This window comes from Lampetra fluviatilis, chromosome 59 (assembly GCF_964198595.1).
Source record: "Lampetra fluviatilis chromosome 59, kcLamFluv1.1, whole genome shotgun sequence".
NCBI classification, from domain to species: Eukaryota; Metazoa; Chordata; class Hyperoartia; order Petromyzontiformes; family Petromyzontidae; genus Lampetra; species Lampetra fluviatilis.
In genome coordinates, this window is record NC_136333.1 from 2,251,671 (window position 1) to 2,268,410 (window position 16,740).

The window sequence follows — 16,740 nt, forward strand, 5'->3', positions numbered from 1 at the left end:
CAGCGGCGAATATATGAACCCAGCCCTGGGGCTTCCCTAGGTTGACTTGGCCTTAAATTAGTACCCTCAACAGACTGTTAAAGGCTGTATGGGGAATCTTTGTATTTGCATGAGCTGTGAGTGCATCTGCTGTGTGTGGGTATGCTCTGTTTGCTATGTTTTTGCTGCGTGTCATGTTGCTGTGTGCTGTGCACGTATTGTGCGTGCCTTTGTCCTATGCCTTGTATGTACTGTGTTAGCCTGTCATGCATGTGCTATGTGTACCGACATCTGTCTGTGCTGTGTATGTGGTGTGTCTGTGATGTGTATGTGGTGTGTCTGTGTGTGTGGTGTGTCTGTGCTGTGCCTGAGTGCGCTGTGTGTGTGTGCTGTGCGTGTGGTGTGTCTGTGATGTGTATGTGGTGTGTCTGTGTGTGTGGTGTGTCTGTGCTGTGCCTGTGTACGCTGTGTGTGTGCTGTGCGTGTGGTGTGTCTGTGATGTGTATGTGGTGTGTCTGTGCGTGTGGTGTGTCTGCGCGCTGTGTCTGCGTGCGCTGTGCGTGCGCTGTGTCTGCACTGTGCCTGAGCGCGCTGTGTCTGCGCTGTGCCTGAGCGCGCTGTGTCTGCGCTGTGCCTGTGTGCGCTGTGTCTGCGCTGTGCGTGCGCTGTGTCTGTGTGCGCTGTGCCTGAGCTCGCTGTGTCTGCGTGCGCTGTGCCTGTGTGCGCTGTGTCTGCGCTGTGCGTGCGCTGTGTCTGTGTGCGCTGTGTCTGCGCTGTGCGTGCGCTGTGTCTGCGCTGTGCGTGCGCTGTGTCTGTGTGCGCTGTGTCTGCGCTGTGCCTGTGTGCGCTGTGTCTGTGCGCTGTGCCTGAGCTCGCTGTGTCTGCGTGCGCTGTGCCTGTGTGCGCTGTGTCTGCGTGCGCTGTGTCTGCGTGCGCTGTGTCTGCGCGCTGTGTCTGCGTGCGCTGTGTCGGCGCGCTGTGCCTGAGCGCCTGTGTCTGCGCTGTGCCTGTGTGCTATACAGATGCCGACCTGCGTGACGAGGTAGGACGGTTTGCGGCAGGAGGAGGAAGAAGAGGAGGAGGCAGAGGAGGGGACCCACGGCAGGGCCCTTGGCTATGCTCGGTGGCCACTGCGTTCTCCTACGCGACACCTAGGGTGGTGAGGAGGGTGGTGAGGAGGGTGGTGAGGAGGGTGGTGAGGGGAGAGCAGCAGGGGAGATGGGTACCGTGCCGGCACTGGCGCTGGTGCTGGGAGCGCTGTGCGTGGCCGCCCAGGGGCCGGTGGTGCCCCGAGTCAGCTTCTCCTACGAAGGTGAGCGCTGGCTGTGGTGGTGGTGATGGTCGGTGCGATGGGTTTTGTGCGATGACGGTGTGGGTGAGGGCGCGGTGTGATGGGGTGGGTCTTGCGACGGTGGTGGGTGTGATGGTGATGTGATGGGGGCATGATGGTTGGAGGGTGTGATAGCGGCCGTGATGGTGATGGGTGGTGATGGCGCTGTGTGCGATTATGGGAGGGTGTGAAAGTGGTTGGTGATGTGATGTTGATGGGTGTGGCGGTGGTGGCGGCGGGCGTGATGGAGGATGTGGTGATGGTCTAGGCTGCGATGGTGGTGGCTTTAATGGCTTCCTCGTTTAGCTCGCACCGCTCGCCCTCCTCGCCACGCTGTTCCGCGGTGCATTATACGGGGCCGTTGGATTGCCGGGTAGAAGTGGTGGTGGAAGGGGGGGGGAGAGCTGCTTATGGAGCCGAGTGAGTTTGCCTGCACCGGAGTGACAGCAAAGGAAACTCCGGTGCACTGGTCAGCAAGGGCCAGTCTGCCGATCCGTGCCCCCCCCCCACCTCGCTTTCCGTGCGGGATCGGTCGACGAGCGAGAACCGGTGGGGCGAGCCGTTGTGCCCTGCCGATGGCGCTGGCCTGCAATGGCCTCGTCCCAAACGTGCGTGATATTCGCGCAAAGTCTCGTCGCATTTCCCCCCGCCCTCCAGGTCAGATCGTTTTGTAACGTTTAAATGTCGAAGCGAATGTTTTTTGCGTTTTTCGCTCGTCCTCGTACCAGCCCAAGGTTTTCTTCTCAAGTTCTCGGCGGAATAACAAAAACCCGTTTCAACAAAATCAAATTCTTTCCCTTGCGCTGCCTCCGTTCTGGAATTCCTCCCCCCCCCGTCATCTCCCGCCTCTTCCCAAGCTCGCACGAGAATAAATAAGTAAGTCGAGAATAACCTCGGCTTTAACCCGAGCGACGTGCTGCAACTCCTCTCCACGTCACGTTTTCGCGGACCGTTAGCCGCCGCCCGCTTTGACCTTTTGAACCTTTGGGCCATCTCGCGATGGCACCGGCCCCTCGTCAGGCACAGCATTCCCGTTGGAGCTCGCTCGCTCGCTGCCAGCGTACCCGCACACAGGACGCCCGCTGTGTATTTCCCACTGCCTGTTCAACCCCCCCCCCCCCTCCGAGGGAGTGATGATCGTAATGATTGTGTTCATAGTGGGAGGTGTTGTTAACGGCGCCGTGAGGCCGGCGGAACGAACGGTGCAAATTTCGCCTCCGATCATTATCTCTCATCATCAGCGGCGGCCCATCGGAGATTACAACCCCCGCCCGTCCCGCGTGTAGCCTGAACAGACTGTTGGGGCAAGTGCCGTTAGCGAGTAGCAGGACCTATGAAGGCCGGCACGGTGGTACACGAGGGCGTGGGTGGCCAGCACCACGCCCGGCCGCCTTTGTCTCCCCCAGTGTACCCATTTGAGGTTGAGTCGACCTAGGGGAGGCCCAAGAACCCCTTGAGATAATTGTGTCACTGGTGTTGGGCGTGAGCGGGAATCGAACTCGGCTCGCCGGTTTGGCAGCGGAGCGAGCCAACTGCAACAACAACCGCTCCCCGCACTTAAATGGCGCCCGCTTGTGATTATTGAGCGCTCGACGATTGCAGTGTCGATAAAGCCGGGGTTTAGGGGGGAGGTTCGGAACACACGCCCCCCCCCCCCCCCCGCTTCAGTTCACGCGGCCCACGAACGTGTGCCGTGCGGTCCGCGAATTCGTGACCCGTTCGTTGCGGCCCGGCGGCCACGTGAGGCCAACCGCGATGCAGCGGCGCACAGGCAAATTTTTTTTTTTCCCCCAGCGATCCGCTGCCAGCAAGTTTCGGCCGCACTAATCGGGTACTAGAGGGGGGATGGGGACATACGTTCGACCTGGGCAAACGGCGCCGCATTCAAATGATTTCGCACCGTCAGTTACTTCTGTCATTGCAAGGGCCTCACTCACCCCCCCCACCCACCAAACCGTTGCCCCCCTCCCCCACCCCTGCAGAGCTGGCGCAGGAGGCGGCGATGAGTTTCCACGCCGTGCCCAACGCGTCGGCGCTGTTGCTGGTGCCGCAGCGCTCGGCGCTCTACGTGGGCGCGCGCGACGCCATCCTCGCCCTGGACGCCCGCAACGTCTCCCGCGAGCTCCACCCCGCCGTGAGTTAGGGGGGGACCCCGCTAGTAGCTGGGGGGACACCCTAGCCAGGCGACCCGGGGCGTGGGGGCACCGGGGGGACGGGGAGCCGGGGGGACGTGGATCTGGGGGTCCCCACTACCCAGGGGACCAAAGGGTACCCAGGGGACAGGGACCAAGAGAGACCCTGGGGATGTGGGGAGGGGGATCCAGGGGGACAGGGGACCGCTGTAGCCAGGGGGGGGGCGTAGAGAGCGGGGACCTCGAGAGAGACGGACCCCGACGCTCGTGACCCAGGGACTCCGTGACTTATAGGTCCTGAGACTCGCGACCTCCGGCAGGCCCATGAATCCTGACCCCGTGACCTCTGACGCTGCGACCTCGGGTTGACGCGGGTGACCTCCCTGCGTTTAATCTTCGTCTCTTTGAGAGGTGTCTGCTGAAGACTTGGGTGCCATGAACGGCCGTGGGCTTCCCTCGACATCGTGACGCTTCGTGTTAAGTCGTGTCGTCGTCTGTGTCTGTGAATGCCTGTGCCTGTCGAGACGTTTGCTTGACCATTGGTCCGACTGCGTTGTCTGTCTGTCCGGCCACCCTGTCTGCGTGCCCGTCTCTCGAGCGTTCGTCATCACGGCTGTGACCTCTTGCCTCTGTGTCTGTTTCCTCTCTCATCAGCTCTCCTGGAAGGCTGAAAGCCAAATGGACATGTGTCAATCGAAGAGGAACAGCCAGGTACTATAAACCAATACAAACTATTCTTAAATATCGCAAATTTTTTTCAGATGCAGCCTGCCTATCACAAATGATAGCTCAACGGAGTGGCTTATCACATTGATATTTATAGCAGCAGCCAAATACTCTTGAACACGTTTCTAAATGTGGAGGGAAAAACCGGAGGACCCGGAGAAAAATCCACGCGACCACCACGGAGAGAGAGACACCGCAAACTCCGAATACAGAACAGGCGTCAGGGTCGGGATCAAACCCACGGCCTCCTGCATACCAGGCGAGGTAGTCAACATCTCCTAGCCACCACGGCGCCCCAATGCGTACAATGCCCTCCTCACTCTCTGCACCATCACCTCTCCCCTCGTTGCACTCATCCATCCCTGCCATCGCAACGCAGGGTGATGGGGAGGCCCTGTCAAGAATGTCGGCCCTGTCGTGAGCATGGCAGGGGGGGGGGCTCTGCTGTGGTCACGGCATCCTGTTGTAACTTGGCGGTGGGTGGGGGGCCTATCACATGACCATAGTTTTATTTTTACATCCATGGGGGGGGAGGGGGTGGTGGCATTGTGACCGTGTGGATCCCATAATCACTGCGGGGACCCCAGTGTGTCCGTTAGGGTCAAAATCGTGGCCATGTGGGTCTGTGGTCCCGTCATCATCAGTGTGAGAACGGGGGCTGTGTTGTGAGCGCGAGGGGGGCCCCGGTGCGATTGTGAGCCCGGTGTGAGCGTGAGGGACGCCCTGTGCCGCAGAGGGAGTGCTTCAACTTCGTGCGGGTGCTGCACCACCTGAACGGCACGCAGCTGTACGCGTGCGGCACCGGCGCCTTCCAGCCCAAGTGCGCCTACATCGTGAGTGGTGTCGCCCCCCCCCCCACCCGCCGCCACACGCCAGGGGGGGTGGCGACGCGTGCGTGGGTGTTCTTGAGCGGGCGCGTGCGTGTTTGGAACGGCGGAAGTGCGGCTAGCGCGCTGCGCTACGAACCCGGCGACCGCCCCGGGGTTCGATTCCCTCTCGCGCTCGACAACGGTGACGATCGTCCGAACCGGTCCTGGCCACCCACCCCCTCGTGTGCCGCACCAACCTTCAAAGGTGCTCATAAACAGTCCTAAAAGTCTGTTAAGGCTATACGGGTGTGGGGGGGGGATCTTTGTATTTATTGGTGGAGCAGTCGTGCAGTGGTTCGCGCATTGCACTATGAAACACACTTTGGGGTGTTGTTGTCGTTGTGCGTTGGCTTGTGTGGGTGAGTATTACTGTGTCTATGTACTGTGCGTTGAACTTCTTTTGCACCGTACGTAGCCAACCGTGCTAGTGGGAGGTGTGGGGGAAGGACAAAAAACTAAACACAAAAAACTGTTCTAAAAAAAGAGCTTTCAATCTAGATGGTTTAAAAGTGCACGTTCGTGCTTGTTGTGTGTCGATGGGAGCCGGTGTACGTTCTGGTACGAGTTCACGCGTGCTGGTGTGACCTGTGGCTGTGACCCCGTGCGACCCCCGTGCGACCCGGCGTGTAGAACGTGGCCAACTTCTCGTTTGTGAAAAAGCCTGGAGGGACCGTGATGGAGGAGGATGGCAAGGGCAAGTGCCCCTTTGACCCCGAGCAGAGGCACACCTCGCTCATGACCGGTGCGTGTCCATCGCAGCTCCCACACTTCAGTTTCAGTTTAATTTGTTTGGTGTAGCCCTGTGAGCCATTCGGCTCTTGAATCGGGTGCAACCGCAACAAACAAAAAAGAAAAACATGAACAAGAAAACATCTTAAAGTGACTACGCGCAAACATAAAAATCCAGGAAAAAACTGCAAAGTCTTCCAAAAAAATATAAACCGTACACCAACGCTGTGTGCAAAAATCCCAGTGGGATGCAAGTCAAACAACAACAACCACAAGACAACTTAGATTAAAGCCATCATTCTAACTCCGTACTACAACAAACAAACATGGCCAAACCAAAAAACTTTTCGAAATCGCCTATATAAAGCCATAAAAGCAATGTAACAGTGATCATAGGAACTGTGACAGAAATTTCACAATAAACGACATAAACAACATGTACCACCAAACCCTGTAGCCATAGCTGGCTGCATGAGTCACTCCACAACAGCAGGAGCATCGGTAGGAGTATCAACATTTTTCAAATGTACCTTTAAAGATCAGCACACTAAATCAAAACACAAGATCATACGTTGCAGCGGTCATCCGGAACGAAAACATTTGATTTTAGGCCACTGAATTGCAGTGGCAGCTAGGGGTGTACAACTCCTCTAGAGCAGTTTTGAGTGAAGATCTCACAGGTAGTGATTAAAGTTGCAGTTTATTGGCAATTGCATTCCAGACCCTGGGGGCCTCACCGGCAAAGGCCCTTCCTCCAGTATTTGTACGGCAATAAGGAATGTGAAGCTGGTAAACGAGCGAAGACCTTAGGTCACATTTGTTCTTCGAAACAAAGAGGAGATCCAGCAGGTAGTCTGCGGATTTTGCCCTCCAGTCACCCACGCCACACTACACACCTCACTTCACCACACACACGCTCTGTATTTACCCGCACACCACACTAAAGATCCCACACACACCGCTCTACGCACACACCGCTGTACACACCGCACATCCTACTCCCACCCACCACAACCGCGCATCCTACACACTCTCTGCACACCTCGCCACACGCCTCACCCCACGCCTCACCCCACGCCTCACCCCACGCCTCACCCCGCGCCTCACCCCATGCCTCACCCCACGCCTCACCCATCACCCCACCCCTCACCCCACCCCTCACCCCACCCCTCACCCCACCCCTCACCCCACCCCTCACCCCATGCCTCACCCCACGCCTCACCCATCACCCCACCCCTCACCCCACCCCTCACCCCACCCCTCACCCCACCCCTCACCCCACGCCTCACCCCACGCCTCACCCCACGCCTCACCCCGCGCCTCACCCCATGCCTCACCCCACGCCTCACCCATCACCCCACCCCTCACCCCGCCCCTCACCCCACCCCTCACCCCACCCCTCACCTCACGCCTCACCCCACGCCTCACCCCACGCCTCACCCCACCCCTCACCCCGCGCCTCACCCCACGTGAGTCATCGAGGGCCGTCGTGTCGACCTCCCGGCTGAGTTGGCTGCAGGGAGACGGCGCAGCCGTGCGGGTCACCACAGCGGAGAGGGATCGCAGAGATTTTGCGGTTAGAGAGCTCCGTGCGTCGCCGCATTCGGGGGCCGCGTGCCGCGTCTCCGTTCTCGGTTGTGCCGGCCGGTGCTGCGCAGCGCCGGCAAATTCGTTCGTTTTTATCCTCAGGGCGCACGCCCAAACCCTCCATCGAAAACTCAACATTCCCCACGTGAACAAAAGTCTCCCCCACCACCCCCCCCGTCTCTCATCTTTAATCGAGCGTCGACGCCAGAGGTCGCAACCGGGTACCCGATACCCGTACCCTACCCAATACCCGGCTACCCGTAACCAGCCGGGTACGGGTACCCGTTTGCGACCCTGGTGCGGCCGGGTACGGGTAGGCCGTGAGTCACTGGTGAGTCACCGTTTGTCACTCATTTCGGGTAGGGTACGGGTACGGGTAGGGTACGGGTACCCGTTTGCGACCCTGGTGCGGCCGGGTACGGGTACGGGTAAGGAATCAAAACCCGTTTGTGACCTCTGGTCGACGCCGGTGGTAGCGTAACACTCGACGGAGAGCGACGGGCGTGACGGTGACGGCGGCACTGCGTCTCCCCTCCCTCTGCAGGCGGCGAGCTCTACTCGGGCACGGGCAGCAACTACCTGGGCAGCGAGTCGGTGGTGCAGCGGAGTCCCAGCAGCATGTCCAGCGAGCTGTCGAGCAGCTGGCTCTACAGTGAGTTCACCCCCCCCCCTCTCTACCCCCACCCCCACCACGCCCCCCCCCCCTTCTCTCTCCCCCCACCCCCACCACCCCACGCTCTCCCCCCACCCCCACCACCCCATGCCCCCCCCCCCTTCTCTCTCTCCCCCCACCCCACCACCCCACGCCCCCCCCCCCCCTTCTCTCTCTCCCCCCACCCCCACCACCCCCCCCGCCTCGCCCCGCTCACCACCGCCGGAACCCCGGGTTCGGATCCAGGTTTCCGCCACCCCAAACTATGATTCACCTTTCCTGGAAATCAACCCCCCTCCTCCCCCACCCCGCCAATTTGTGTAGAAATTCAAATCTGCAGACTATGCACGCCGTCAACGCGACGCTGGCCGATTATTTCTCTGTCGAATAAGTTCTTATTGTAAAGTGACGTAGAAAATTAATAGATTGCAACGTTTCGACCGGTACACAAGCGGTCGTCCTCAGGTGGGGGCGACCGCTTGTGGTGTGGCGATCGAAACGTCGCGATCTATTATTAATTTTCTACGTGGCTTTACCGAAAGAACAAAAGAGTACGGATTCAAATGAAGATTAAATTGTTATTGATTATATTAATCGGCGGAGGGGCGGGGGGGCAGGTGGCCGGGATTGACAAACGTAGCCTAACTCTGTATTACTATTTCATGCCTGGCATTTTTGCCCTTTATCCGGCCTATGCTCAGCCGCTGTGATCACTAAAACAAACTCGGTAGTCTCCCGATTATCCGCGCTAATGACGGGGAGGACGGCCGCTGATAATTAAAAATAGTGGATGATCGAAAATTTAGAACCATTTTCCACGGATCTCTATGCAAAAAAAACCCCACTAATATAGGGGTTTAAATTATGTTTAAGTTAATAAAATTGAGGAGCACAACTGACAATTTTGATTGCTACTCTTGTCAAGATATGCAACTCCTGTACTGCAGCGGCGATCACATGGGGAACATATTTTTTCGGTTTAAGCACCTGACTTGTATCAAATATATCCAAGAATAGCGATGTACAACTGTTTATAGATGATTAATTTGGGCCTAAAGGGGAAAATCCACGAGTTATTAATTTATGTCAAAATCTCAGGTGCGCGCGGTTAATCCGTAAATCGGATAAACCGCCCGCGGATGATCGAAAGTCGACTGTATGTGCATGCACGACGACGTTGTTGTTGGTGTTGTTGTCGTTGGTGATGTTGGTGGTGTTGACGTTGTTGGTGTTGTTGACGTTGGTGTTGTTGACGTTGTTGTTGTTGACGTTGTTGTTGTCATTGGTGATGTTGTTGGTGTTGTTGTCGTTGGTGATGTTGGTGGTGTTGACGTTGTTGGCGTTGGTGTTGTTGTTGACGTCGTTGGTGATGTTGTTGGTGTTGTTGACGTTGGTGTTGTTGACGTTGTTGTTGTTGACGTTGTTGTTGTCATTGGTGATGTTGTTGGTGGTGTTGACGTTGTTGGCGTTGTTGGTGTTGTTGACGTTGGTGTTGTTGTTGACGTTGTTGTTGACGTTGTTGTCGTTGGTGATGTTGGTGTTGTTGACGTTGTTGGTGTTGTTGGCGTTGGTGTTGTTGACGTTGTTGTTGGTGTTGTTGTCATTGGTGATGTTCTTGGTGTTGTTGACGTTGTTGGTGTTATTGACATTGTTGGTGTTATTGACATTGGTGTTGTTGTTGACGTTGTTGTTGACGTTGTTGTTGGTGTCGTGGACGCACAGACCCGACGTTCGTGGCGTCGGAGTTTGTGAACGAGAGCGAGTCGCGGGAGCAGGACGACAAGGTCTACTTCTTCTTCTCGGAGACGGCCGTGGAGTTCGACTTCTACTCCCGGGTGGTGGTGCCGAGGGTCGGGCGCGTCTGCACGGTGAGGAGGCGTCGGGGCGGGCCGGCGGGGGGGGGGGGTGGTAGGAATCGAGAGAGAGACACGGGCATGCCAACCCCCGCGGCACGACAGGGGGCAGGAGGGTGGCAGCGCTGCGGTCACCGCTTGCGCCTCGCTGCCGGAACTCGGGCAACTCTCCGCGGGGAGTTTTGTGTGTTCCCGCGCCAACGTAGGTGACGCACGCATGAAGCCGTCCTGGGCCTCCCTGGTGCGGTTATGTGTAAAGCATTAACATTCCTTCCCTTTATTAATGTTACCCCTATCTCCTCCCTTTGATGCTGCTAATCCTGCATAATGCCCGGGCATAATATGATTTTACACCCCCCGCCAAACCTCCTACGCATTTCACAAGTAGTACTAATCGCATATCTGCATTTCCCATAAATATGCTAAATTCCTCTTGATATGTAAATGATTTTGTCAAGGCTCTCTTCCCCCCGCCATCCCAGCTTAAATAGACGCTCCAAGTCTGGGGCTTGTCATTCAGACTCTGTCTCCTCGACAGACCTGTTCTCCACCTGAGGACGGCTGCTTGCGTTGTGGCCGAAACGTCGTGACAATTATTTCATTATGTTTTATTTTCATTATTTTATTATTTCCATTCTACGTGACTTTACCGAAAGAACCAAGAAGATGAATCCCTGCAGTCACGAAAGCTTTAAATCGAAAGTTAGGGTTATTATTACAGTTTGGTTGAAGCAATCAAAGTCTATGTGTTTACAGTTTTAAATAAAATGTTGGAAAAATTCAGTAATTCACGTGTATATCGCTCAACACTATTACTATCACGGGGGTATGATTTGGCCTAGAGGGGTATAATTTGGCCTAGGCCATAATATACCCCAGAGTATAAATTGGCCTAGGCCATAATACACCCGGGTACAATGTAGCCTAGGCCGCTTTAACCCCGGGTAGAATACGGCCCTTGCCCGCGGCAGTCCCATTCGAGGGGTGAGCTGGGTAACGTCGTTGTCCCGCGTCCCCAGGGTGACAAGGGCGGCCTGAAGAAGCTGGAGAAGAAGTGGACGTCGTTCCTCAAGTCGCGGCTCGACTGCTCGCTGGGAGAGACGGCGTTCACCGGACTCCGGCACGTCGTGTCGACCCGCGGCCTCCGTGGCTGGCCCGACACCGTGTTTTACGCCCTCTACACGGACCACAGGTGCGCGACACCGTCCTCCACCCTCCGCCCTGCGGGTACCGACGCCTGGTCGCTGTGGGTACCGACGCGTGGTTGCCATGGGCTCTGACGCCTGGTTGCTATGGGTACCGATGCGTGGTCGCTATGGGTACCGACGCGTCGTCGCCATGGGCACTGACGCCTGGTTGCTATGGGTACCGACGCGTGGTCGCTATGGGTACCGACGCGTGGTCGCCATGGGCTCTGACGCCTGGTTGCTATGGGTACCGACGCGTGGTCGCTATGGGTACCGATGCGTGGTCGCCATGGGCTCTGATGCCTGGTTGCTATGGGTACCGACGCGTGGTCACTATGGGTACCGACGCGTGGTCGCCATGGGCTCTGACGCCTGGTCGCTGTGGATACCGACGCCTGGTCGCTGTGGGTACCGACGCCTGGTTGCTATGGGTACCGACGCGTGGTCGCCGTGGGCTCTGACGCGTGCCGCTGTGGGTGTCCTTGCAGGGGCGGCGGCGCCGTCTCGGCCGTCTGCTCGTACCGCATGGACGAGGTGCAGCGCGTCTTCTCCGGACGCTTAAAGCACCAGGGAGGGGCCGACCAGCGGTGGGCCCCCTACGCGGGGGCCCTGCCCGCACGACTGCCCGGACACGTGCGTACCGGCAGCGCACGCCACAGTACACGTCACCGTACACGTCACCGTACACGTCACGGTACACGTCACCGTACACGTCACGGTACACGTGACGGTACACGTGACGGTACACGTCATGGTACACGTCACCGTACACGTGACCGTACACGTCACGTGTACACGTCACCGTACACGTCACCGTACACGTCACCGTACACGTCACCGTACACATCACGTGTACACGTCACGGTGCACGTCACGGTACACGTGACGCACGCTGCAGCGCTTGCGGTGCTTGCGGTGCGGACTCCAGTCCTCACTAGGACACACGGCCCTCCGCTCCCCCCTCCGCTCCCCCCCTCCCCCCCTCGCAGTGCCCCCTGGGCTGGGACTCGCAGACGCTGCCCTCCGAGACGCTCAACTTCATCTCCAACCACCCCCTGATGGACGAGGCGGTGAAGGCCGAGGGGGGCCGGCCCTGGCTGCTGGTGCCGGGAGTGGCCTACAGCCGCCTGCTGGTGGTCGACGTGGCAGCGCTGAACGGCAAGAGCTGGAGGACGCTGCTGCTGGGCACAGGTGGGGGGGCCCCAACGCACGGAGACCCCCAACGCACGGAGACCCTCACACACGGAGACCCCCACACATGGAGACCCCCACACACGCAGAGACCACCAACGCACAGAGACCCCCAACACACAGAGACCCCCAACGCACGCAGACCCCCAACACACGGAGACCCCCAACACACGGAGACCCCCACACACGGAAACCCCCAACGCACGGAGACACCCAACACACGGAGACCCCCACACATGGAGACCCCCACACACGGAGACCCCCACACACGGAGACCCCCACATACGGAGACCCCCAACACACGCAGACCCCCACACACAGAGACCCCCACACACGGAAACCCCCAACGCACGCAGACCCCCAACACCCAGAGACCGCCAACACACGAAGACCCCTACACATCCCTGAATTCTCAGTGTTGGGTCCCAGCCCCTGAATCGGCGCGTGTGTCTGTGCCGCGTCTCGCCCCCCCTCCCCCAGACACGGGCGTGCTGCACCGCGCCGTGCTGCCGGAGTCGCGCGGAGCTCCTCACCTGGTGGAGGAGCTGCAGGCGCTGGGGCAGCAGGAGCCGGTGCTGTCCATGGTGCTGACCCACGACCAGGTGACCCCTCCCAGTGCGGCGCACTCACAACTCACAACGAGTGCGGTGCACTCGCCCACTAGAGCGGTGCACTCGCTGCTAGTCTGAAGCTCTCGCTACGACTGTGGCGCCGCGCTCACTGTCTCTGCGTGCCGACTGGTGGCGGTTATTGGTGTGGCCGAGCCCTGACCGCGTGTGCGGTGCGTGTGCGGTGTGTACGTGCGGTGTGTACGTGCGGTGTGTACGTGCGGTGTGTACGTGCGGTGTGTACGTGCGGTGTGTACGTGCGGTGTGTGCGTGCGGTGTGTGCGTGCGGTGTGTGCGTGCGGTGTGTGCGTGCGGTGCGTGTGTGCGGTGCGTGTGTGGTGCGTACGTGCGGTGCGTACGTGCGGTGCGTGTGCGGTGTGTACGTGCGGTGTGTACGTGCGGTGCGTGTGCGGTGCGTGTGCGGTGTGTACGTGTGGTGCGTGTGCGGGGCGTGTGCGGGGCGTGTGCGGTGCGTGTGCGGTGCGTGTGCGGGGCGTGTGCGGTCCCATGCGGTGTGTACGTGCGGCACAGACCTCGGTGGTTGTGGCCGGCCCCGCGGGGGTGGTGCAGCTGCCCGTGTGCCGCTGTGGCCGCTACGGCGCCTGCTGGGACTGCGTACTGGCGCGGGATCCCTGCTGCGCCTGGGACCCCCAGCGGAGGCTGTGCAGGCGTCACGACGGGGAGACCGGCACCGGGTGAGCGGGGCGGCAACCGCACAAAGACAAAGATCCCCCCCTCCCCTGTAGCCTTCGCAGACTGTTGGGGCAAGTGCTGTTAGCGAGCAGCTATTTAGGCTGGCGCTTCACACGAGGGGGTGGGTCGCCAGCACTACACCCTTTGTCTCCCTTTGTCACCCTTTGCCTTTGTCTCCCCAATGGTGATGATGTTTACACATCGCACCAGGTAATCATTTGTACGGCTCAGTCAACCTAGGGGAGACTGAGGACCGGTTCAGATAATCGTCACCGGTGTTGGTCAGCGGGAATCAAACTCGGGTCACCGGGCTCGCAGCGCAGCGTGTACTGACTGCTACCACTACCGCTCCCCCATCCCCCCCTCCCCACAGGTCGTGGCTGCAGGACGTGAGCGGTGGGGACGCGACGACGCTCTGCTCCGCTCACCCGCCAGGTCGGTGCTCACCGCGCCGCACTCCGTCTCCAGCCTCACCTCACCCACACTCACCGCGTCTCCGCTGTCTCTCCCTCCCCGTGTCTCTCCCTCCCCGTGTCTCTCCCTCCCCGTGTCTCTCCCTCCCCGTGTCTCTCCCTCCCCGTGTCTCCAGTCTCTCCCTCCCTGTGTCTCTCCCTCCCCGTGTCTCCCTCCCCGTGTCTCTCCCTCCCCGTGTCTCTCCCTCCCCATGTCTCTCCCTCCCCGTGTCTCCACTGTGTCTCCACTGTCTCTCCCTCCCCGTGTCTCTCCCTCCCCGTGTCTCCACTGTCTCTCCCTCCCCGTGTCTCTTCCTCCCCGTGTCTCTCCCTCCCCGTGTCTCTCCCTCCCCGTGTCTCTCCCTCCCCGTGTCTCTCCCTCCCCGTGTCTCCACTGTCTCTCCCTCCCCGTGTCTCTCCCTCCCCGTGTCTCTCCCTCCCCGTGCCTCTCCCTCCCCGTGTCTCTCCCTCCCCGTGTCTCCCTCCCCGTGTCTCTCCCTCCCCATGTGTCTCCCTCCCCGTGTCTCTCCCTCCCCATGTCTCCACTGTATCTCCCTCCCCGTGTCTCTCTCTCCCCGTGTCGCTCCCTCCCCGTGTCTCTCCCTCCCCGTGTCTCCGCTGTCCCGTCCTCACCGCCGTCTCCGCGTCGCGTGCAGACGTGGTGGCCGTCCGCGTGGCGCTGGCGCCGGTGCTGCTGCTGCCCTGCTCCCCCCCCTCCCGCCTGGCGCGCCTCTCCTGGGAGCGAGACTCGGGCCCGGCCCCGGGGCAGCCGCTGCCCCCGCCCGAGGCGGGGCTGCTGCTCCGCCAGGGCGCCCCCCCGGCGCCCCAGGATCTCGCGGGCACGTACCTGTGCTGGGCCGAGGAGGGCGGCCACCGGCGCCTCGTCGCCAACTATACCGTGCAGCTTCCGGGCTCTTCTTCCTCCTTCTCGTCCACCACCACCACCTCCTCCTCCTCCTCCTCCTCCACAAACAAGCGGAAGTCTAACAGGCAGCCGGTGTGGCTGGACCCAATGACGAGTGCCGCGGCCACGTCGGAGTCGGCGCACGTCGTGCCCGGCAAAGACGCCTCCACGTCCAATTCCCCGCCGGGGTTCGGCCCGGGGTTTTTGGTCGGGCTGCTGGTGACGGCGGTGCTGGCGGCAGTGGCGGTCGCCGTGAAGAGGCGCTTCTTCCCAAAAGCCGCCTTCCCGTGCTCGCCCAGCGCGGCCGACGCCGCCGACGCGTCGCCCGCGCGGGCGGCCGCGGCCTCGTCGTCCAACGGCAGGGCGACGACGGAGCCCGAGCGGGGCGGGCAAAACGGCGACAACGGCGGCGGCCCCGGCAACAACAACGCCAACGGCAACAACAACGTCGCGGGGCGGGCGGGCGGCGACGGCGCGGGCGACGCGCGCGGGGGCGGCGGGGAGGAGGGCGACGAGGAGGAGACACAGAAACCGCTGCTCATGCGGCTCGAGTCGCTGCAGCGCAGCTCCGAGGCGTGACGGCGGCACGGGGAGACGCCGAGGCCGCCGCAACACGCGGGGCGGCGGCGGAGGGAAGTGCGCAGGCCCCTCACTGTGGTGGTGGTGGCGGACGTGAGACTGCCACGCCGCAAGCGATACCTTGGGGACCCTTCGGAGGTCTCTCGCCGAGGGGAGACGCGGACGCCGAAGCACACGGAGGGGGGGCGGGGGGGGTGAACATTCCGGACGCTGTTGCGGTGCCCGCTCGTGCCCCCTGACCCAGACCCCCAAACGCCGCGTGGGGATTGAGCCTTGGAGGTTGCCGAGGCCTCGGCGTGACGGGGCGAACGTCGACGACGGCGGCGTCGGGCCTGGCGGCAGCCAAAGCCCCTTCGCTCGCCACGTTCGTCGACCCTCGCGCCAACGGGGGTGCGACGTCGGGGCCAGTGGGGTTGGTGGGACGGGTGGCGATCGGCGCTACGACGCACGCCGAGTGTGGGGGGAGGGGGGCGGGGGGTTGGTGACTGCGATGTCCTCGCGAGCCGGAGAAGTCGGCGCAAGACGTAGAAAATCCATGGTAGTTTGAAGAGGGGGGGGCAGGTTTGGGTTGAGAGAGGGGGGGGGGGCTGGTACGATCGCCTCTCCTCCACACGCTGGTAGTGCTGCATGGACACGTAAGGTGCACGCTGTCACTTGTTATTTTTACAACTTAAATGAATTATTTGTATATATATAAAAAAAAAACCCCTACACATTTCTGTAACAAGTAACTGCCATGAACGTTTTCCCGAAAGTGTGTAGAGTGCAGAGTATTGCTTGCTGAGCCAGTGCGATGGATCGTTGGTATTGTTGTTGTTGTTGTTAGAGTAAGTTATTGAATGAGCGCGCTGGCGTCTGCTGCGCCATTGTCAAGAAAACAAGAGGGAGGCTCGGAGGTTCGGAACGCTTACGCCGAGATGCGGCACCACCTGTGGTTAAACCACCGGCCGTTGTTAAACCACCGCCCGTGGTTCAGCCGTGTTTCTCAGGTTTGGCGAGGCTGACGATGTCTGCCGGCCGGTCACCACTTTTAAACTCCTTTTCCCCGTTCCGGGACGTCTGCAAGTTGCAGGATGTTGGCGGTGTCCCGTTCACCGCCGAATCTCGGAACGCGCGAGCGGCCCGGCGTTCATTTTTATGGGGGGGCACCGTGGAGGGTCAACCGCTCCAGAGTTCTTGCGGTCGAAAGGAATCCTGTTAGAAAGCGTCGGCTTGGGATTCTGTGGTGCCTGTAGCTCGCGTGACCTCTCGAGTATTCTGAATGTTGTC

At 60.2% G+C, this 16,740-nt stretch overlaps 1 protein-coding gene across 3 annotated transcripts in view; it reads left to right on the top strand.

Annotated features, from left to right (window-relative positions):
* LOC144950772 (semaphorin-4D-like) overlaps positions 1 to 16,000 on the top strand; it is a 43,354-nt gene extending 27,354 nt beyond the window's left edge. For all 3 annotated transcript variants that reach the window (XM_078880853.1, XM_078880854.1, XM_078880855.1), the window contains exons 2-15: positions 1,002 to 1,291; positions 3,292 to 3,443; positions 4,096 to 4,152; positions 4,902 to 5,000; positions 5,667 to 5,778; positions 7,897 to 8,004; positions 9,727 to 9,872; positions 10,877 to 11,049; positions 11,533 to 11,677; positions 12,034 to 12,235; positions 12,716 to 12,837; positions 13,375 to 13,538; positions 13,910 to 13,971; positions 14,645 to 16,000. In XM_078880853.1, coding sequence (XP_078736979.1) covers positions 1,198 to 1,291; positions 3,292 to 3,443; positions 4,096 to 4,152; positions 4,902 to 5,000; positions 5,667 to 5,778; positions 7,897 to 8,004; positions 9,727 to 9,872; positions 10,877 to 11,049; positions 11,533 to 11,677; positions 12,034 to 12,235; positions 12,716 to 12,837; positions 13,375 to 13,538; positions 13,910 to 13,971; positions 14,645 to 15,471 — 2,463 coding nt within the window. In that variant the 5' untranslated portion in view covers positions 1,002 to 1,197 and the 3' untranslated portion in view covers positions 15,472 to 16,000. The remainder of the gene's footprint in view (positions 1 to 1,001; positions 1,292 to 3,291; positions 3,444 to 4,095; positions 4,153 to 4,901; positions 5,001 to 5,666; positions 5,779 to 7,896; positions 8,005 to 9,726; positions 9,873 to 10,876; positions 11,050 to 11,532; positions 11,678 to 12,033; positions 12,236 to 12,715; positions 12,838 to 13,374; positions 13,539 to 13,909; positions 13,972 to 14,644) is intronic.
* Positions 16,001 to 16,740: the final 740 nt, after the last annotated feature.